This window comes from Mesoplodon bidens, assembly GCF_964165515.1.
Source record: "Mesoplodon bidens genome assembly, chromosome: 1".
NCBI classification, from domain to species: Eukaryota; Metazoa; Chordata; class Mammalia; order Artiodactyla; family Ziphiidae; genus Mesoplodon; species Mesoplodon bidens.
Genome location: NC_138176.1, coordinates 4,227,342 through 4,250,553, shown reverse-complemented (window position 1 = coordinate 4,250,553; position 23,212 = coordinate 4,227,342). Strand labels below are relative to the sequence as shown.

Below are 23,212 nucleotides of genomic sequence, written 5' to 3'. Positions count from 1 at the left end.
CCTCACCTGCAGGGCCACAGGGCAGGTGAAAGGAGGTGGCGCCACACCGGCTCCCTACTTTGTCAGGTCCTCCTGCTCTGGGGGGACCACACACCCTGGCTTCTGCCTAAGCTGCCCTCTTGACTGTGTCTCCCACCACCCAGGGCCACGCACCTGTTCACTCCTAGCTGTTACCTGTACTCGGAGATTTAACATAGGATGCATTTCAAGAGAAATCTTCCAAATGCTCATGAAGGCAGAGTTGCACTTCTTTTTGTAACAAACACAAATGATCTCATTTTGAATGGTAACTTCTTCCTCCTTTAACTTTTATTATGACCATGAATTAGAGAAGGTCCTATATCAAATGCGGCATTGCTTTATTTTGATGATAGGTGTAGTAGTTCATCACTGCAACACCTTCCACACTGGGAGGAAACTTCAGGGGACTCCTGTTCACGTCATTTTTTCTTCGGATTTTTAACTGGCCAGGTAGACTTTTCATCGCGTTTTCTGTTTCAAAAGCAGTTTTGGAATGCATCTAATACTTGAAGGACCGTTCTTTAAAGCTGTGAGCACCTATTCACCATGGAGCAAATAGGCTTTTTTCTTACATTTTCCTCTGGGACACTTGGAGGTATGAGATTGGACTTAGGTTTTTAATTCATGCCCAGACTCAGCCAGTCCTTGAAAAGGTGAAATGAACAACAGAGACTATTCAGGGGGAAATGGATCTTATATTATTTTAAGAAAAATAGAAGGTGGGATTAGCAATTCTACTTGAGGGAAAATTTTAAGAGCACTGTTTGTTTAGATAATCAGCTCAAATCCTTAAAAAACAATGAATAAGAAAAGGGTGCGATTTCCCACTCAGCCAGCTAATTAATAAATAAATACAGAAGAGAGGGCTGCTGCAGCTCATGCCCCCAAGAGAACTTCTGTAAAATAATAAGCTCTTTGAGGAGATGGAGAACTACATCAATGAAAGGGGCAGGGGTGTCTCTCTGTGTGTATGTGTGGTGTGTCAAAACTAGGAGGCTGAACATCATGTGTTTGTAGCAGGACGTGAACGTTAGATTTTGCAACCAGAGCTCAGAACTGATTTTTAAAAATCAATGGTAAATACTGTGCACAACACAATTGTAGAGCTTAGAAACCAGAGGGCCCAGGGTGACATGCTGCCTGATACTGTGCCCTCAGAGTGTCTCCGGGTGTCCCCAGGGCCCCTTCGTAGTCTGTCTGCCTCTGGACCTTGCAAAGCTGTTGTACTAGCATCCTTGATGACTGTTCATAGATAGGGGTCCAAGGTCAGAGCAGCTAAGTGACTCACCCCAGGCCCCCCAGATGGGTGACGTCTCCTAAGTTTCTGTCCTCTGCCCCTTGTGCCACAAAACTCAGATCTTATCAGAGATGACCCAGGTCACTGTAAATTTCTCAATGGCAATTAGAGTCAACCACATATCGAGTCAAAACAAAAGACGTAAAGACTGAAACTAGACAATAAAAATTAACCAACTACCGATACATGACAATGTGCGTCTGAATCTCAAAAATGCAATGTTGAGGGAAGGGAGCTGGAAACAAAACGATATACACAGTATAATTGCATTTATATGAAACCTAAACTCAGGCAAACGAATCTATGCTGTTGGAAGTCAGAATAGTGGTTCCTTGGGGTGTAGGTATCTACTGGAAGGGGTGGGAACTTTCCTGGGTGCTAGAACATTCTGTGTCTTGATCGGGGTCGTGGTTATGCACGTGTAGCCACAGAGAAAAATCCATTGCACCACATTTAGGCCTTGCTTGCTTTCTGTCAATTATACCTCAGCAACATAAAAATGACTACATTCTGCTATTAGACCAATCAAAGCAAAATAAAGTTACGGAACCTAAACTGTCATTTCTCACATTTTTGCAAAGTGTTCTCATATGAATTGGCACTGTGGTGGAGATTTTTTTAAAGTAAACTTTAACAAAAACATAAAATAATGAGATTTTGAACTGTTAGTTTTGAGTTGCACATTCTAAGAAGGATACAGCTGTATTTTTTTTTTTTTTTTTTTTTTTTTTTTTGCGGTACGCAGGCCTCTCACTGGTGTGGCCTCTCCCGTTGCGGAGCACAGGCTCCGGACGCACAGGCTCAGCGGCCGTGGCTCACGGGCCCAGTCGCTCTGCGGCATGTGGGCTCTTCCTGGACCGGGGCACGAACCCGTGTCCCCTACATCGGCAGGCGGACTCTCAACCACTTCGCCACCAGGGAAGCCCTGTATTTTTTTTTTTAATGGAGTCAGTGAAGTTTCACAGAGAATGGATACTCACTGTAAATAAATCATTCTTCAATTCCTTCAGTGAAATTAATTTCACATTCCCATTATTGCCTGCAATTCGATAACTGCTAATGCTAGTCCAACAAATATCATTTCGCTAATGAATACAATCATTAGTGTTGTTTTCATTTTACAGTAAGACATTATTATTACCTACTTTCATCTGAATGCGTATAAAGTTGCAATAACTTGGTTTCTCTCCCTATGGAATCCAACCATCAAATCAGCTTCTGACATTCAACTTACCCAGCCCAGATACGGTCATCCCCAGAGAGAAACATCTGGTCAAAGTTATTCAGAAAAGCTCTTTTATTCTTCCCAAGCTGATCCCTTAGCAGAAAACTTTGGGAGTAATACATCAACAACACACTGCATTAAAATGATTATTAGGTGGTTTCTAAATGTCCAACACCTTGATTCTTTCTTTCTGTGGGATTCCAGAAATAACCTTTACCGAGCTCCGACAATTCAGGGGGGAAAAGAAATCTGTGTTTTCATTTTATTGGAAACAAACCCCAGCTAGCTGGCTACTTGCTCTTGGCTTTCGTTGTAGCGATGGGGCTGCCCACTGCCCTGCGGCCCTGGCACGTTGTCGGGATACGTGTTGAGGAGATTGTCATCTCTCGCACCAAAATTCCTGCAGCCACTGAAACATGTGTGTCCACGAAGCACCTTTAAGCAAAGCGGCACATAGCTCAGATGGGGCCTCTTTCAGGCAGGCGGGCACTGCCTGGCCTTGCTTGGATCAGGCTTGAAAACTTCCCTGGGATGAAGGGGTGCCATGGGACCACACAGGGACAGTCCCCCCAAAGCCGCCCACAGAGCCAGGCTTCAGCTTCTCCTTCCCGCAGCCTGGCTTCTGCGTAGTATTTCCTGACATCTGCAGGGCCCCAGTCCTGGCTGACAGGGTGGTGGCTCCTCAGTAGCGCAGAGGGCCCCTCGGGCTCCCTCGTGGGTTGCACGATTGAGCGGAACCAGGGACCGGGTCACTCGCCCAGGGATGCCCCCAAGACCAAGACTGGCATTTGTAACAAAGGTGTCTAACCAACCTCGCAGTGGGCACCTCTCTTGGAAACGTTCTACGGAACAAAGCGGGTGATGGCCTATAGGTCAGAATTGTCCTCATCAAAGACGACTAGAAAGTTCATCTCCAGGATGGAGAGGCGGTGCTTTTGAAGGGAACATGAAGGGCCGTGGGAGCGAGGCAGCCAGCAGAAACATGAGTCGCGTTGCCCAGAGCCCTCTGGAAAGGTTTCTGTCATTCGGGGACTCCAGATCAGAAGGCCTCTGATTTTTCCAGTTGTGGTCTCATAAGAAGAAAACACATAAACTAAACCTGCAATACGGGGGCTGGCTTTTTGCCACTAATTGGTGGATTGATTAATTAGGCTTCCTGGGCAGAAACGGCTCTGCTGCTGACAACGCCCCTGCCTCATGCAGAGATCCCAGGGAAGGGGGAGGAAAGAGAGGGGTGGACTGAAAGCAACACCAGGGGCAAGGGCGGGGGGACAAAATATTTAATGGGACTGAAGGCTTGTGACAGTGGATCGCCCATGTGACCCTCCAGCCAGGGCAGTGAGTGTCTCTGGTGCCAGGATTAGGTAGGACACATGCTCTGACCCCAATCGGGGGGACCCAGAGTCACAGTGGCTCTCCCAGGACTAGGGGAAGTGTGGGTGGGAGCTGGGAGGCAGAACCAACACGTGACCGTGGTAGCAACATCTCAAGGACCCGCTTAACACAGAAGAAACTTCCAGAAGGGGAGGAGATGGCAGAGAAGAGCGTGGAGGGGCCACAAATCAGCAGGGCCGGTCCCCGCCAGCATCCATCCGGCCCAAGATCCTGGGACTTTACTGAAGCAGGAGGAAGTTCCCACGGCCTGGCGCCCTGAAGGTACAGCTTTCCCTTGGGAATGGGAATGGCAGCAGGGAAGGGGTCATGGGTAAGGAGGGAGCAGTGGGGACAAACAGGGCCGCCCCACCAAGGTCCCCGCAGATCCCAGTCCGCTCCCCAGCTGGTGGCTGCACATCCACCCTGTTCACAGATGGCTGGTTTTGTCACCCAGGAGTTCACTTACCATCTGACCAGGCTGGCGAAAGCTGCAGAACCAAGTACACTAGAAATGTCTTCTCCTTATTAAGGAACTCCAAAGAAAACCACCCAAAACATAACAAAAAAAAGAAAAAAGGCGAAAAGAGCCCACCTTTGGGTATGTAGCAGATGAAGAATGCTTTTAGTTTCAGCTCTCTCTAAATTCCGAGAATCAAAGACACTGGCTGAGCGTGCTTCTCTGTGACTATGCGCTGCTGGCAGCAAAGCAGGGGCCCTACAGGGAGGCTGCAGACTACATTTGCAGACGTCCTGGGCTTTTGTTTTGTTGAAAGGGACTTGCAGTTTTGCCCAGTTTAACCCCCTCTCGCTTAGGACTTTGCAAACGCCAAATCCTTTCTGGAAGACACTGCATTTCCACTAATGCAGTGCCACCAGCCATTGGTAATATTTTACAGAAATAAAAACCCCTCACTCAGAGAAGGCAGAGCTGCTTCGCATCGTTGTAAGATGATATTCTGGGGACCCAACACCATCAAAATACATTTATTACCAAAGTCAGTCCTTTGCAAAGTTTCCTATTACATGTGATACTGCTGAAAAAACATCATGTAACTTCATTTATTTTGAAGAAAATCAATGATCTCAGGAACAATTACATTATTCCACAGTCTTTAGGTATAAACACCAAAAGTCATTTAAATAACACATAGATAATGAAGGAAAATGTCAAATGCTCCTTGCTATTTCCCAGCATTCTATACTCAAGGGCTTCAAGTATGTGTGTGTTTAAAAAAATACCGTTCTCGGTCTTATAAACCCAGAAGAGTTTTCACTTTCTTCTTTTCCTCTTAACATTTAATGTTCTCAATGTACTTCTAATGCTGAAAAGTTCTGTTTCCTTGAGCCTCTTGAATGATCCTCTTGCCTGGTCCGTGCTCATCCTTCCATGAGGAGAAGCTCATGTCAGAAGTGTCAGCTGTCAGCACCTGAGCTTTGTCCATGCAGCAGGGCTGGCAGGACACTCGTGCTGCCCTCGTGACCCTAAACACACCTGGATGGCCTTCTCCAAGCTAACGTTGCAGAGGCAGAAAACTAGGGTGGAAACCTTTTGACGCTGTTGGCTAGATCCAGAACCCACAGCCTAGGTGCTTTTTTGTAGTTCTAGATATTTCTGGGCATTGAGGAGAGTTCTCTCTCTCTCACTCATCCCCACCCCTTCTCTGGTTAATCTTTGCCATGACTCCCCGTTTGCTGGGTTGTGGTCCCAGATGTCAGTACAGACAAAGGGCACAGAGCAACCTCAGGAATAAAAGCGTCTTAACACTTTGCCTGACTCAATAGACAATGCCGGACACAACTCACCAGCACCCTCACCTCATAATGGGGATAATATTTTTTAAAATATGTTCAGATGTATTTTCATAACCTATAAATCTTGTTGTTCTCAGGCTCCTTGCCTATTGAAGCTGTGGGTTTTTGGGCTCCACGGGAAGGACAGGCATACCAGCTAGGAAAACAAAGTCGTTTTTCAGCCTTGACTGGCAACAAAGATTTGTGAGTCCCCAGCAAGCAACGGATGTAAAAGCCATGCATTGCTGGGAGAGAGAAGGATTTACTAAATTCCTGGAGTTGCCATACACGGGGTCAGTGTGCTGGGTTAGATCACAGAGTTTTACTATAGCTCTGGGGTCGAGTCATCTTGGGATGTGGAGTCCAGGAAGTTGCTATCACCCAGCAAGAAAAGGAAATGCCACCTTTTCTGGGTTGGAGGTGTATGGGAAGAGAAGGCAGATCCAGGTGGGTGAGGACGCCAGGTGCCTGGGCCCTGGCTTTCTTCCCTTACATGGGGTTAGCTGGTGTGAAGGTACTCTAGGACACGGGGACAGGAATGCGCCTTGCTGGCCATCCCTGGGGAAACCCCTACAGAAGCTTGACAACCTGACCCAGAGCCTCACACAACATGGTACACAGAGGCTTCCTGGTAGGGTGGGAGAAGGCGGTTGGGGGAGGGATTCAGAGGCAGGACCCCTGGGTCTCCTCTGCCTGTGTGGTGCACAGGGAACCCCAAAGTCCTCAAAGCCCTAGGGGGATAATGCCCTGGAGATGCCTCGAACAGGCCCACTGGTCAACAGGAACTGGGGGTGAGGATGGCATAAAGGAGCCTGGGTCCTAGACTTTAGCAAAGTAAAGACTTCCATTGACTTTAAGACTTAAAAAAATCTGCTTTGCACAGATGACTTCAGTCCTAAGTGGAGTGACTGCTCTGTGGGACATTCCAGAGTTCTTTGAGGGTCTTCCCATCTTGAGCCAACGAGAGAATACCCATTGTGGGTCACTTCTGATGCAGACTCTCTCCCCACCAGCCAGAATGACCATCCACAATTTTACAAGAAACTTTACATTCCTCAGCTGCAGATTAACTTTTACGATGATGTGGAAAAACACATAGGTCTCCACTCGGAGCCCAAGCGCCAGCTGCAGAAGTTTGGGTGGGCTTGGGGGCCAATGGTCATACAGGAATCCCAGTCTCCTTTCTTCTGACTCGGGAACATTCAGGATCAAGGGCCTACAACTGGGGCTTTAATTTCACTTTCCTAGCTGCTGAAAGATCTAGAAATGAAATTATTACTTTTCTTGTTCAAAGTCTGAGCTTCATATGTGGTGATGACCCCTGGTAGCCCACGTAGGCCAGGACATGGGGCCTTGGGGGGACCTGCTGGATATGGGGGAGCAATTTCCACCCACCTCCATGCTAGGATGCTCCCTGCTCTCCTGTGGGCCTGGGGGTGGGTGACTTTTCCCAAGACTTACTTGCTTGAGCTAGTGTTTGAATTTTAGCTGGGGGGAGAAGAATTCTATTTATATTTTGGTGTGCAGTGGTCTTAAAGGAGAAAATGAAAGTGAGAAGGCATGCGACCCAGTAGGGCTCAGCCACTCTGAGGGCTGGACCCCGCTGAGTATGAGGTTGGGCAGCCTTGGCACAGACAGGTGACCCAGCATATATGACGCAGAGCCCCAGTGAGGAGCCAGGTGGTCACCTGTTTCAGAAGACCCGTGGGACATGCCCTGTGACCTGCAGAAGCTCCTGGACAGAGGTAGAGGGAGACCAGGGCAGGGGAGGGGATATAGAGTGATCCAGATCTCCCCTCTCCCGTTAAGGCCCAGCTTCCAGGGGTGGCCTGAAATCTTTTGTGTCCCTTGGCTTATAGACACATCACCCCAATATCTGCCTCTGTCTTCACATGGTGTCTTATAAAGAACACCAGTCGTAGGATTTGGGGCCCACCTAATTCAGGATGATCTCATCGTTACTATTTCCCTCTGCAAAGACCCTATCTCCAAATAAAGTCACATTCTAAGTTTCCATGTGGACATGAATTTGAGGGTTCACTATTCAACCTAGAGCACGGTCCATGTGCATCACTGCTCAGTAGGGGTCAAAAGGCCTGGAAGCAGAATCTACGTTTGCTTGTGGGCGTGGGAGCTGAGTCGTGACTCAGAAGGAGCGTTCGGACTTGAGCTGTGGAAGTGGAGCCTCTAGGGTTGGGGGTGCACAGGGTTCATGGTGTGATTTAGGGTCTCCAGCTAATCTCCATTTCTGCAATGTGGAGTTCATGCTTTCTTCCGACCTGGGATTCCAACACTTCTGGCACCTACCGATGACGTCCTGTTCACCTCTGTGTTCTCTGGGTCCTGCTAAAGCTGGACGGGGACCAGAGGAAATCTAGAAGGGTGAACACATCCCTCAGAGACTCTGAGCTTTAGTCTGCATTAAGGCAGATCCAAAATTTGGGCTACCAAATCCTTTTCTTTTCCTTTTTTTTTGAGAAATGACCCTCTCTGGGACCTCTCCACATTCAAGTAAAATTGAACAGCTACTGCTCGGCAGATCTTCCCATGTCAACCACCCCAGCACAAATTCAAAAGAAAACACAAGAGCGAGAGCTCACATCCATCACAGTCACCTTCCCTTCTGCCATCTTCCGCCACGCACTTGGCCCTTGTCTTTCTACCTGTGTGTCCAGGTAAAATGATTTTGCTGTGTCTGTGTCCTGCAGATTCGTTATGGAATTGGGCACTCTTTACTTTAAAAGAAGTCTCACTATTCATAACCTTATTATTTCATTGTATACAAGGGTGCACTATCCTTTCTGAAAAGTTCAGAAAATAATAAATTTCCAAGTAGAAAAAATGGACACGTTTCTGTCCCAGCGGGAACCTGAGGTTTCTCTAAGGGGTTTGCTGTCACAGTCCTAACTCCGAGACGTGCCTCCTGACTCCTGCTTCCCTATTTCCCCAGACATGGCCCTGTGGTGGCTGTGGGGGCAGTGGTCTTCCTAGTGTAGAAAACAGAAGTCTGATTCTATGGGGTCTAATTTGGAAGGATACAACCAAGATTACCCTAGAATTCTCATACCATTTTAAGGCAGAAACAGGCCACCTGCAGCATGGGGGGAGGGTGCACCCCTCTCCCTGGCCCTAAAATTCCCTACAAGGTTTCAGGGAGCAGCTTCCCAGGTAGGCCTGGGAGAGAAGGGAGAGGAGTCCTCCCACATGGTGGCTGGAAGTCTTCCAGGAGGCTCTACCTGGCCAAGAAGTACAGGTGACCCCTTTGGAGAGGGATGAGTGGCAGCTCTAGGAACCTGGGGAAATCTGATTGCCCCAGTGGCGCCTGGGCTAGAGGAGATGCAGGGCACCTGGCCCAACACTTGCACCTGTGCCAACACATGGGTCCTGCAGATGTGCTCGGGCCAATGTAAACTCTCTGGACATCAGTTTCCTTCACTAACCTTAGTCATTGAAAATTTTGATTATCTTTGCTTCTTCTTCCAGGCCATGGCATAGAAACTTGATAAAGTTATCCCAACATTCATCTCAGTGTGCACCACGGCAGACATCACAGACAGGAGCATGAAGCTTTGGCTTGATTTCTACCACCAACACTTCGCTCCTGCCTGCCCCTGCCCCACCCTTGCAGAGAGTAATCTCCATGTCCTGTGAAACACATAAAACATGTCATGCGCTGCGGTCATCGCCGGAACATGGGCTGTGGATCCAGCACACATTCCAACTTTTTTTCATGGGAACTATGACCCTGAGGAGTCATTGTTGTCTGAAATCCCAAGGCCGGGGCATCAAAAGCCCTTGCATCAGGCACCATATTTCAAACTCTCCAACCAGCATGTCCCATGGTTAGCAATGCTTCCCTCCTACTTTGGCCAGCAGGCATCTCAGGTCCCCAGAGATGGAGACCAGTGCCATCCCTGGCAATGTGAGGTCCTAGAGCAAATAGTAAGAAATAAAATGTTAATAGGTCTAAGAGGGAAGACTTTCACTTTCGTTTTCATTTACAATGTTTACTGAACTTTTGAAAAATCATAAATTCCATATTTCTACAATACAACTGGCATCAAATTTAAAGGCTATCCTGGGAATCCAATTACAACTCTCTTTTTGGAAAAAGCTGAGCAATGTGGTGTGAAGAAAGTGGAGAGAGTTGTTAAAAGCCTTACTGGCAGTAACCAGTTTACAAGGATGGGGACTCATAATACTGGAGACTGAGGAAAACATAGGAGAATTCTTCCCTTGATTTTTATTTTTGGTTCATTAATAAACATTCAATGTTGTTTGGGATTAAAGAGCTATTATGGACACCACTTTTGTCTTCTCTGATCTTGTGAATTCTGTGAGAGGTAAGAAATAATCTAGAAGTGACTTGATCAGGGATAAGCAACCCAAAACAAAGATGGTTGGGAAGCTACATAAAGTTACAACAAAAACAATAACAACAGCAACCCAATAGCCTGGACAGAAAACTTCTCTCTAATTATTATAACTTTTCACCAAAAAGACAGAATTTACCCCCAAACTGAGTAGTAACCACAAACCAAGGGAACATCCCCTGGTCACAGTAGGATAAGTTCCAAGTTGGAAAATCTGACTCCAGGTGCAGGGTAGTTAGTGAACTTACAAGGAGAGTATAAAGATCAAAGTTGTCAGCTTTGATAACCTACATCCATGGTTCCCTCCCCAGCTCTCTCAAGCAGCAGGGTGGCAGTGAGTAATAGAACTAGGGTTGAGAGGCTGGAGTTGATGGTCTGTGAAGGATGGATTAAAACTGTAGGTAGGTGAATAGGAAGGATGCCAAGGAATATTGTAAGAACACAATTGGAATATTGGTAAGAACACAACCAAAGAAAACACTCTTATTCAAAGATGAACATACAGCAACAAAATAACACAAGGCCCTTATAAAAATTCTGCAATGAAAAAGAAGACAAAGATGTAACATAAATTGGAAAGATAAAGAATACACTTTGAAATAAGGTGTGGTTCAATAAATAGAGGAAAATTTAAGATATTTACAGCTTCACATTCTCAAGGATGTTCGTGAAACTTTGACTTTATGAACAGAGATGAAAATAAGATAATAAGACAAGAAAAGATAATGGGCAGCTGTTTGAGCCAGTAAGTAAACTTAAGGAAAATTAAATATTATGGCATAAATTGGAAGCTTCATATAAGCATCAATGAGTAGTATCAACAATGCAGAAAGGCAAATTAATAAAGCATAGGACATGTTAAGAAATGTCATGCCATTGAAGTAAGAGGATGGCACTGATTTAGAGGAAATGTAAATATGGAGGATGACAAAGATGCAGATGATGAATAATTGGTATATCTGAACAAAGAGAGCAAATAAAATGAATTTGATAATTAAAAATTCTCACTTGGGTGTAATAGGAGAAATTGGAAAAAAAGCCATTGACTCAGAGACACCATCAAGTTAACAAACTTGAAGTTCAGAAGAAACACTAAACACTTAGAGAGAGAGAAAAAAAATCACGTCACCTACAAAAGAGACAACAGGGGGGGAAAAAAAGCCCTCAAATAAAGCACAAGAAAGAGCACGCTGGCCTTAGGATTCTCACCCTAATTAAATGCCAGTGGACAATGGAGGGACATACTCAGTGTTTCCAGAAAGGATAGCCTGTGCGTCCCAAACTTAAAACCCAGTCATACAGTTGTTTATGTATGAAAAAAAAGAGAAAAGCCCTTAAATATGTATGAACTCATGAGGTAGATAAATTAATTATTGATTCAATAAATATTTACCGAGTCGATGGTTCAGAAAATGTGACCAGAAGAGCTAATCTTATTCAATGAATAAAGTCAAAAACTCTTAAATGGAGTTAGCCATAGTGTGAAGGGACCAGTAAGAGTAACTGAGTCTCTAAAAATACAAAATCAAATGTTACTCACTCTTATTACTAGGATTATAATTCAAATTTAAATATTGTGATTCTTGAGAGGAAAACTACATAATATACACACATGATAATGCAACCACAAAAGTTAGACACAAAAACCCTAGAGTTTCTCAACGCACCTGAAATGTGAATTGGGCAGATGGGGATAAAGTGTGAATGTGCAGTGGCCACCCCTCAGTACTGCAGAGATGTTAGATGTTTCATTAATGACCTCAAAAAATTGAGAAATATAGGTTTTAGTGAGTTATTTCAGTTATAAAAGTCATCGCTACTAAAATTAAAGCTATGGCATATCTCACAGGTATCTAGAGCAAGCAAAACAAAAAACTAAAAAGGCCTAGACCTTATACCAACAGTAACAACAGTAACAAAACAAAACAAAATCAAGGAAGCAGGAGAAAGACCACTGAAAAAGGTGAAAAATAAATGTAAATACACCTATGAAAAGAAAAATACTCTCAGATTGGAACAAAACAACAACTATATGCATACTAAAAACATTTCTCAAATAAATTTACCTGTTCTTTAGTTTTGAATCCTTCTGAGTCAAGCATATATAACAGGTAAATATGAGCAAAAAGATATGCAGTCAAACTGAATTCAAAGCTACAAGCATTAACAGTTGTCTTGCTGAGCAAAGAGAGCAGAAAAAAAAAGAATTAAAAGAATTAAACATGACAATTAATAAAGGTATGTATCAATAAATACATATATCAAACTCTATTCTGAATGAGAATTCATTGCCATGGAACACTTGAAAAAATGATCTTCAGTCATTGCCCAAAGTGGAAAATCTTCAATCATTTTTCTCTGTCCACAGTGAAAAGTACCAACCAGAAAATTAAAAAAAAAAAAAATAGAAAGAAAAAAGAATATCTCTAAAACATCTCATTGGTCAATAAAATTGTGGACTGTATAAAACATGATTATAGTGAGGGTGCCACTGCCTAAGAAATATCAGATATGTTCAAAGCTACACTTAGAGAGGACAAATTGTGCCTTCTTTCCTATTAGAACTAGACAAAAGTTTCTTAAGAATTAATTAATTAGGAATAAGAATTCAATAAGCTGCTATCTGAGGAAAATAGAAGGATATAATAAATAATGATAAAAGGAGCTGATAAGGAATTAGAAAATTAGAGAAATTAAGGAACTGGAAGAAAGTAACAAAATTGAAATATATATCTAGCTAATTCTTTAAAAGAAAAATTGAAGAACCTAGTTAAATCATTCACTAAAGTAATTGATAAGGCCAAAAAATAAATATATATACCTGAAACTAACACAATATTGTAAATCAACTATACTTCAATTAAAAAAAGAGAATTGATAAGTTAGATATAATCAGATTTAAGGAACAATGAAAAAAATATGAGAGAATACTTTGTGTAACTCTATCCTAATTATCCAACAATATGATAAAGCAAATTATTAACAGATAAGTACAGAAAATGTATTTGATGTAAGATATTTTTATTATGTTGAGAAAGTACCCTGCATCATGTAAATTTTCTGTGCTCACCTAATACATTATACTATTACATTTTTGGATAATATACATGTATACTACCCCCCTTGTTTATTTTTATTTCACTATTACTTGGTATTTGGGGGGAGGGAGCCAGAGTTCTCCATCCTCTGCCTACAGCTTGATTGACGCCCCCTTCCAGGGGCCCGTCACAGGGGACTTTCCTGGCTCCGTTCCAGGCACTCTATCAGTGTTCAGAAGAAGGGCCTACACAGGGCTCCCTATCTTCCCTCAGGAGCTGGGACGGGGCTTGGAATGTCTCCCAGGCTCATAAGTTCTATTCCCATGCTGAGAACTTCCTCTGCTCTCCTCCGGCCAGACCTTTATCACTGCTTTTCTATATCTGACTCTTTGGTGGCTATGCCTGCTTTAGTTCATAGCAGCAGCTCTACAAATGCCAATTCTTTCATTAGCTTGTGCTAGGGGTTGTTTGAAAACCAGAAATGGATCCTTGGCTTTGTCAAGGATTTTACACAGGGAGGTAAAATCAAGCATTACATGGCATGAAGAGGAAAAAGCACCTTGCCATGCATTCTCATGTTTAAGCAGGGCTGACTGCTCAGGCTACCCCTGGGTCCACGAATGTCTTCATGACTCTGGGGCTCCAGAGCTAATTTCAACTATGGACACCCTGAGAGTGGCAGAAAGTGGTTGGAAACCCACCTTTGTTTATTATGTCTAGAAAGTCTAGTGGAAGACAAATCCAGTAGGAGCAAGTATGTTGTCCTGCAGACAATACCAGATTTTCATACTCAGTTAACTTGTGTTTATTGAGAATTTGCAGAATGTATAGCATTGTGCTAAATCCTGGGTGGAAATTGATGGGAGCTGCTGCACAATCCCTTCCTTCTAAATGTTTATAGTCTAGTGAAGGAAATAAACCCTCTTACTTGCCGTGGAGTTTTGACTGCTTTCCCATGCATTGATGTCAAAAGAACAGTGTAGACAGTAAGTATTAGAGGGGGTAAGAGGTGGAGCCATCCCTGGGAGAGATGCTATTCCATTTGGGTTGGGAAGTAGAGAAAAAGATCTAGAGGGATGCATGTGAGGATGAGAACTGTTTCAGGTAAGTAAAGCAGTGAGAAGAAGGCAGAGATGCAAGATGTACTTGGAGGTCCACAGAGTGACCACAACCTGGAGAGTAACCCTCACAATGGAGAAGAGGAAATGCAGAGAAGCAATGTTGGGCTTGTCAGTGGATGGATGTGAGGACCAAGCTCAGGAGGACAATGGTGGAATGGCAGGCCGTGGGCAGCCCAGGGTGTACTGGAAAAAGGGTGCTATTGAAGGCGATAATCCTTGGCGCAGGGAGAGATGACCTGCAAGTAGGAGCTCAATGGGCCACAGCAAGTGGATGTGTATCATCCGGGGAAAGAAATGCAGGTGCCAGAAACTTGGCCAAAGGAGGCAACTGCGCTTGGTGACTGGCTCAGAAAAGGGGTGGAGCCGGGAGGAGGCTGAGAGGAGGAGGAGGATGGAGGGTGGTGAAATTGTCTTTAAATATAAAAACCCAGAACTGATTCTGAGAAAGGATGCCCATCAGCCAGGGCTGCACAGCAGTGGACCTCAGTGGGGAAGGAGAGCAGGATAACACAGGGTCCACATCTGCAAAACGAGCAAGCAAACAAGACCAAGGCAGCCTGGCATTTCCACTGCAGACTCTTCCCTTCCTGGATGTCCTGGGAAGACCCTTTTCATCCTCATAGGGAGTGACTAAAATGTGAACTGGTTCATTTACTAGGAGGAGCTACAATGACCACTGGGCCTAACGGCCAAATGGAAAAATATGCTAAAAGGATTTCCAAAAGCATAATGTACCCTACACTTTAGGATGGGATTGAGCGAAACTGGCCTTTACCAATCAGAAAATCACCTCTCAGTGCTTTTCATGGCACTTCATAAACTATGATGCGAGATTGGAGATGCCCTGAACAGTGACCAATAAATGATTTTATAGCCATAATTGTGTTCTCCAGGAAAAGGGAATATTTCATAGAAAACCAGATAAACGTTACCCAGACAAACTGTATAGAATCTGGTCACTTTGGTTCAACTGATCTGGTGTGTATGTTTCACATGATTTTTGTTGCCATTTCCCTCTTCTGTAAGTCTCAGAATGCGAGGGGAATTCTACTTCATTTGTTTCAGACTGCATTTTTAGTAGCTGATTTTAAATTGGTAACACTTGTATATCTATTTTTAGGGGGTAAGGTAAAAGGGGATGGTGATGCCTAATAACTAATGAAATCTAAGAAAATACTTTGCCTAAAATATCCCTGGGCTTGTAAGTGCGCCTGTCCCAGCACGTCTAAGAGGATGAAGACAGCTATGTTTTCTCCAGGGAGGCGCGTTTATTCCAAATGTATGTCCTGCTGATTTGGGGAGGAGACCCCTGTAAGTCCTCTACAGGACATAGGGTCACAGCCTCTTCCAGTGTTTGGACTGGTGGTGTTGTTTCCACATGAACGTTACCTCCTTTAAATTGGAGACACTTTAAGATGTTTCTAGGCTTGGAAGTGGGACCAGCAAAAAGGCAAAAGTTAAGGCCAAGAAAGATGGGGTCTGAATGAGTGACAAGGTCCTTTTGTTATCTCTTTGTCATGCACTTTGCCATGTCTATCACCCTTGCATTTTAAAAAATATCTTATTACAGTAAAATAGAAACATAACATAAAATTTCCCATTTTAACCATGTTAAGTGTACAATCCACTGGCATTAAGTGCATTCACAATGTCGCATGACCATCACCACTATTTACAGGACGTTTTCCTCATCCGCCCACTGAAACTGTCCTCATCAAACACTAAGTCCCCATTTTTCCCCTCCCCCAGTCCCTGGGAACAGCTTTCTCCTTTCCGTTTCTGTGAACTTACTTATTCTAGGGAACTCACATAATATCAGTACTTTTTTTTTTTTTTTTTTGCAGTACGTGGGCCTCTCACTGTTGTGGCCTCTCCCGTTGCGGAGCACAAGCTCTGGACGCACAGGCTCAGTAGCCATGGCTCACGGGCCCAGCCGCTCCGCGGCATGTGGGATCTTCCTGGACCGGGGCACGAACCCGCGTCCCCTGCATCGGCAGGTGGACTCTCAACCACTGCACCACCAGGGAAGCCCCTAATATCAGTACTTTTGATTCTGGCTCATCCCATCTTAGCACAATGTTTTCCAGGTCCTTCTATGGTTTTAACATGTATCATAATTTCACTCCTTTTTATGGCTGAATACTATTCCATTGCATGCATACACCACATATATTTATCCATTCATCAGTTGAGGGACACATAGGTTGTTTCATCTTCTGATTGCTGGGAATTAGGCTGCTCTGGACACTGAGTGCACACCTGGAAGTGGGCTTCCTGGATCGTGTGGTCATTCTCTGTTTAACGTTCCAAGGAACCGGCATCCTGTTTCTCACAGTGGCTGCACCACCTTATGTTCCCACCGGCAATGTGCCAGGGCTCCAATTTCTTTCCATCCTGGTCAAACTTGCCATTTTCAACTTTTGATTTTTTACTTTTTTGATAATAGTCGTTCTGTGTGAAGGGTGTGAAGTGGTATCCACTGTAGTTTTTTTGTTTTTCTCTGAAAATGGTAGGGTTTTTTTTTTTTTGCTAATACCCATTTGCTTTATTATTTTTTTAATTAATTATTGGAGTATAGTTGATTTACAACGTTTTGTTAGTTTCTTTTTAAAATTTATTTTATTGAAGTGTAGTTGATTTATGATGCTGTTAGTTTCTGCTGTCAACAAATGATTCAGTTATACATGTATATATATATACCTTTTCATATTCTTTTCCATTGTGGTTTATTACAGGATATTGAATATAGTTCTCTGTGATACACAGTAGGACCTTGTTGTTTATTCATCCACTACATTTTTTTTTAAATTAATTAATTAATTTATTTTTGGCTACATTGGGTCTTCGTTGCTGTGCGCGGGCCTTCTCTAGTTGCGGTGAGCGGGGCCTATTCTTCCTTGCAGTGTGTGGGCGTCTCATTGCAGTGGCTTCTCTTGTTGAGGAACACGGGCTCTAGGTGCTCGGACTTCAGTAGTTGTGGCACGTGGGCTCAGTAGCTGTGGTGCACGGGCTTAGCTGTTTCTCAGCATGTGAAATCTTCCTGGACCAGGGCTCGAACCCGTGTCTCCTGCATAGGCAGGCGGATTCTTAACCACTGCGCCACCAGGGAAGTCCCTCCACTACAGTTTTGACTTGCATTTCCCTAACGACACGTGACACTGATCATCTTTTCATGTGCCCATTGCACATATCTTGCGTACTATTTGCATTACAAATAAACGGGAAGCTGCAACTCAAGTTCTGATCTTTGCCCAGGTTGAATCCCCCATTCCACTTTGTCCAGTGTGAGGCGGGAGGTGACAACATGTCCCCTGGTACCTGGGGGAGAGAGAAGGGTGAGACCCAGCAGGAGGCCAAGAGGAGTGTGTCTGCCTCTTGCCTGCCCTAGAATAAACAGTGCTCTGGTTCTTGGCTCTTTTTCCCCAGAATCGTCCCTCCAGTTCTGGCCGGGAGGGCATGAGCCTTGGCCAGTTGCCTGGGCTCCTGGGACCCTGGATACTGTGAGATGGCAAATGCCCCGGGACTTCGGGCTCACATGGTTCCTGCCTCCTCTGCACGACTCCCACTGGATGTCACTGCAGAGGTTTCACCTCCTTATGCAGGTGTGGTCCAGTTACCAGCATTCCCGGCCCATGTCTGTCCAGGACCCAGGGCCTGGCACAGGCCTGAGGGGCAGTGACTGATTTCTTGTTTTCCTTCAATGAAATCAGCTCAACTTCATCCCCCCTTGTCTACATGGGCCTGGGGTGGGATGGGGGAAGGACATTTAGGGACATCCCTGAATTAACCACCAAGTGTTGACATTTAGCTATGAAATGTTGACATTTAATGTAGAATAACTTAACCATGAATGTAACTGAGGACTCACTTCTACTGAGCGTAGAATTTATAAAGCCTCTCTCTGGAGATGAAAATGTCTACGTAGCCAAATGGACAAAATATTTTTACCTGTCCTGGGTTCTCACAAGACCTACGAGTCCTGTGTTTTTATTTCTCAAAATGTGTTGTCATGTGGCACAAGTCATATTCCTAGACTCTTCTGTGTGTCAAGGCCACTGCTGAGCGGAAGGAACCACACTTCTCCTGTTCCACTGAAGGAGGAGATGGGCCCGGATGGTCCTCAGCCTGTGCTCAGAGCTGCTGCTGTCCCACACGGGGACCCTAAGCAATATTAATCCTAATTTGGGTAGGATCTAGGTATATGGCATCATCCTTCAGACTGATTCACCCAGAAGAAAAATGAAGCCCTAATTTTTTAAGCCGAGGAGTCCATGTGTTTATGTATTTAGCACCTCCAGACAACAGGAAATAATTAGCAGTTTGAGAACACATTAACAAAAACCAAGAGCTTTTTCAACTTTCGGACTCATAATATATATATCTGCAAAGTAACGAGCCTTCCAGAAGGAACGATACTCTTTTGTGATCAGGAGGTTCCCCTGCACCCACCTTTTAACCCCCTGGGGTGACCACAGGCTGGACCTCCTGCCCCTCCCCCGGGCCATCACGGGACTGTTCATTTCAAGTCCCCACGACGGAGGTGGAACACGGTGCATTTCTCCTAGTGCGGCAGCTGGGCGGGATTCCCATAAAACACCACTTTATTTAATTTGAAGTCATTTTCTGGCAGGCTTTCCTTCTAATTTGGAATCAAATATTTAAACCACCATTGCTTGCCGGTCCTAAAATACAGGCTGGTATAAGAATTTTCAGGTGATGACAGGCAGAATGGGTTCAAAAAGACAAGATGTTTAGTTCTGGGTTGCAGCCAGTCGATGGCTCACTTCTAGTTATTTATCGATTATGTGCTTGTCCCCAAGGTCAATGAGGGCTGTGGCAACAACTGATTTTTATATGGCACCTCGTGTTCTCTCATTCCTCATCGTCAAGTCGGGAGGAATCAAATATTTCCCTATTAAAAGTCCTTCCTTTTGCCCAGTGAATTTATGAGCATAAGAATAAAAATGTACAGCATAATTTTCATCTCTTTGCAAAAAAAGCCCCTGTAGCGTTGCTGTTGAACTTGGCATTGTGGCCTAGGGGACTGGTACCGGGAGGGGCGTGCTTACTGCATTATTCATTTCCCAGGGAGAGGAGTGGCTGGGGGCTGTGATGAAGAGGCTTTGTTTTTGAGAAGCCAAATGGAAATACTCTGGATGGTCTTGATAGATGAGCAAATATTTTGCAGGACATTTGTCTGTTTACTTTCAGTACCCCCGAAACGCCTGTAGGGGGAGTTTTCTTATTACTCTTTTCGAGTAACTAAACACAGAAAATAATGTCAGGATTTTCTGTTTCCTGACTAATGTGCTTTTGCTCTGTTTTGCATTGAGGTTCAAATACTTTTGCACTGATAATCATTGCCTCCCAATCTAAAGGCTGGCCTCAGTGAATCTAAGACTGTGAAGAATGGCAAAATAATAATAATAACAACAACAATAACATTTGAGGATTTTAAAAAACACAGGACATAAATGAAGAGTGATTTTAAAAAATGTCTTGGACATCAACCAGGTCAGGACTAGAGTGGGAGCGAGTTGCCTGCTGACATTTTGTATTCTTTGTCCTCTCTCACCTTCCCCCAGCCTCCCTAGTCCCAGCCCTGAGAACCAGGAATCCAAACCGGTGTGCTTGAGTCCAGCTGCAGGTCCCAGGGAGGCTGCAGACAAGAGGATGGAAAGCTGATGTGAGGGGTGGGCTCTGCTGGGTCCTGAAGCTCTGTATCCCCTCCCTCATGGGGCCTGGAGGAAGGGAAGGGGTGGGAAAAAGAGAACAGAGAGGTCTGGAGCTGAACCCCTGTTTCCATATAATGAACTATGACCTATGACCTCATGGCCATCTCCACTGTTGGGGGCCAGAGGAATTTCTCTGCCTGATATCAAACTAAGAAGCAGAGAGAGGTGGGCTGCAGGGTAAGTCTGTTCAAGTGGACGAATAAGGAGAGGGGGTGAAGTCTGCTTTTAAACAAGGTGTCTGTGAAAAAGCAGAACTGCCCCAGGGCCTTGGGACTCCGCTTAAAAGAGGGGTCACCAACCTGGCAGAAATGGCAGCTGCTAGCAGGAAGCCTCAGGAGGATTCAGAGGCTTTCCCTGACCTTCACTGTGTCAACGCAGCTCTTCAGGGACATGTGCAGGGGTCTGGAGGAATCTCACCTGGAAGGACACCACTGGAAAGGAGCTCAGTGCGGTTAAGTCTTGCTCCAATGCGACAGAGCAAGTCCATGGCCAAACCCAAAGTCAGCAGTGGAGAACACCTCCCCTCCTCAGTGGGAGGGGCTGCAAAGTCACGTGACAAAGGGCACACAGGGTCCAGGGAAGGTAAAGAATCGAGGCCATTGATGTAATGGATCACATACGTGTTGGCAAGAATGTGGAAAAGCAGTACTCTCACACTCTATAGGTGAGAGTATAAACTGAAGATATGGTGTTGGAGGCAGTTTGGCAATATCTGTCAGAATTTTAAAATGCATATCCATTGTGCAGAATTTATTCTATAGATATATTTACTAAAATACCAAGAGATATGGCAAAGGAAGTTAAATGCAGGATGGTTTTTAGAAGGAAAAAAGCCCAGATCAAGAAGCAACCTGAAGTTGATAAAGGACTTTTTAAATAAAAATATGATATACAAATAAAATAGAACATGAGTGACCACTGGAAAAAATGAGACAGATCTTCAGGTGATAACATGGAGTGAAATTCATGATATTTTATTAAGTGAAAACTAGCTAAAGAACAGTGTGCTTACTATTATTTTATTTGTATAAAAATAGAGAATATGCTCTTTGCCGCATCTACTGTGAGAATGAAGACCGTTCTCAGCAATCAAACTGTCGACATTCCAGAAAATGTCTACATTACTCTGAAGGGATGCACAGTTATTGTGAAGGGCCCCAGAGGCACCCTGCGGAGGGACTTCAATCACATCAATGTAGAACTCAGTCTCCTTGGGAAGAAAAAGAAGAGGCTCCGGGGTGACAAATGGTGGGGGCATAGGAAGGAACTGGCCACTGTTCGCACTATCTGTAGTCATGTACAGAACATGATCAAGGGTGTTACACTGGGCTTCCGTTACAAGATGAGGTCTGTGTATGCTCACTTCCCCATCAACGTTGTTATTCAGGAGAATGGTTCTCTTGTTGAAATCCGAATTTTTTTGGGTGAAAAATACATCCGCAGGGTTCGGATGAGGCCAGGTGTTACTTGTTCAGTATCTCAAGCCCAGAAAGATGAGTTGATTCTTGAAGGAAATGACACTGAACTTGTGTCAAATTCAGCTGCTTTGATTCAGCAAGCCACAACAGTTAAAAATAAGGATATCAGAAAATTTTTGGATGGTATCTATGTTTCTGAAAAAGGAACAGTTCAGCAGGCTAATGAATAAGATCTGAGTGATCCAGTTACAGAAACTGCAAGAGGCCAGGCTCATATGTAATATTTTAAAAATGAATAAAAGCTCTTTTGACTTGGGAAAAAAATAGAGAATATGCTTATAGGTATAAAATAAAGTGTTGACAGTGGTTGCCTCTGGAAAATGAGACTCAAGTTCGAGGGTGGATTATGTTTTCATTTTATACCTTTCTATGTTTCTTGATATTTTAAATCATATGCATGTAATACTTTTCCAATTAAAAATTAATTTTGAAATGGTTCTGTATTTGCTTTCTCAGAAATTCAGGAGACAACATTTCTTGGGACCAAGGAATTTTTAATTTGGAAATTCACACATCTTAGGCTATAATGACTCTGTGACTTGGGGTGCTGATTCAGTCCATCTACACTGAAAAAGAATTGCTTGATGATAAGTAAGCAAAGAAATGGCCCCAAAATTCTTTAAACCCTTCATTTGTAGGTGTTCCATTTATCCAGTTAGCAGGTATAGAATCTTCTCTCAAGCTATGGAACCAAGAATGCATTAAAGAGAAGAAACAGAGGGTCAAGCAGTTCCTTGTTTTCAGTTTTTCTTGCAATTTCTTATTGTGCATCTGTATTACACACACACGGGGTTGCCTGCACAGTACACCATGATACAAAAGATGGTTGTGCTCACTTCCCCACTTCCTTCTCCCCATCTTCTCCTCAGCCACTCCAGACATGCAGCCCTGCCATCAACTCATTGAAATGGCTATTTCATGGTCAACTTGCTCAAGTCAGTTGCAGTTTTTTCTCCTAATTAGACCAGTCTGCAGCAGGCTATGTGGTTATCATTTATTCGTTCTTGAAACATTTTCTTTTTGTTTCCTGGACACCAGTGCTCTGTTTTTCTCCTACTTTGTTAGTTTCTCATTCTTGTTCTCCTTTGCTGCCTCTTTCTTGTTGACCAAACGTTGACCTGGTCATTGTTTCTCTTCTCCGTCTGTCCTTTTTCTCTGGTTGATCTCATCTAGTCTAATGGCCTTAAGCCTCACCCATACGGTGATGTTTTTCAAGGTCGTTTTTGTTTTCTCTGACCTAGACCCATCCTCTGAGATCATACTTCTTTCTTCAGTTTACTATCCATCATCTCAAACTTAGTATTGTCAAAACATACTACACATTTCCTCAATCTACTTTCCCCTCCTCATATTTTCCGTTTCTCGGTGAATGACAATACCGTTCAACCAATTTCTCAGGTCAAAACCCCAGAAAATATCCTTGATTTCTCGTTCTTCTTAACACCCATGGATACACTTGAGCGGTCTTATTTGATTGATTTTCAAAATGTGTCCCAATTCTGGTGGTAGCTAAGTCTCTACTCTGATATCCTTAGTCTTGGTCGCCTGTTAACAGCAGCAGGGTCCCAACTGTCCTACCAGCTTCAGCTTTTGCTCCCTTGCTTCATCCTCCTTACAAAAAAGGAACTATATATATATGTTTCGTGCATGTGTGTATATGTACAACTCTGTATATAATAGTTTCATGCATGTGTGTATATGTACAAGCATGTATATAATAGTTTCATGCATATATGTATATGTACAACTATGTATATAA

General features: G+C 44.0%; 1 protein-coding gene across 1 annotated transcript; it reads left to right on the top strand.

Moving 5' to 3' along the window:
• Positions 1-21,026: 21,026 nt before the first annotated feature.
• On the top strand, positions 21,027-21,717 carry LOC308624151 (large ribosomal subunit protein uL6-like). The gene has a single exon (XM_081247146.1). The coding sequence runs from the start codon at positions 21,045-21,047 to the stop codon at positions 21,621-21,623; it is 579 nt and encodes a 192-aa protein (XP_081103272.1). The 5' UTR covers positions 21,027-21,044; the 3' UTR covers positions 21,624-21,717.
• The last annotated feature ends 1,495 nt before the right edge of the window (positions 21,718-23,212 follow it).

Excerpts from the sequence above, each read along its gene's own strand:
- LOC308624151 (XM_081247146.1), top strand. The coding sequence starts at position 21,045 with ATGAAGACCGTTCTCAGCAATCAAACTGTCGACATTCCAGAAAATGTC.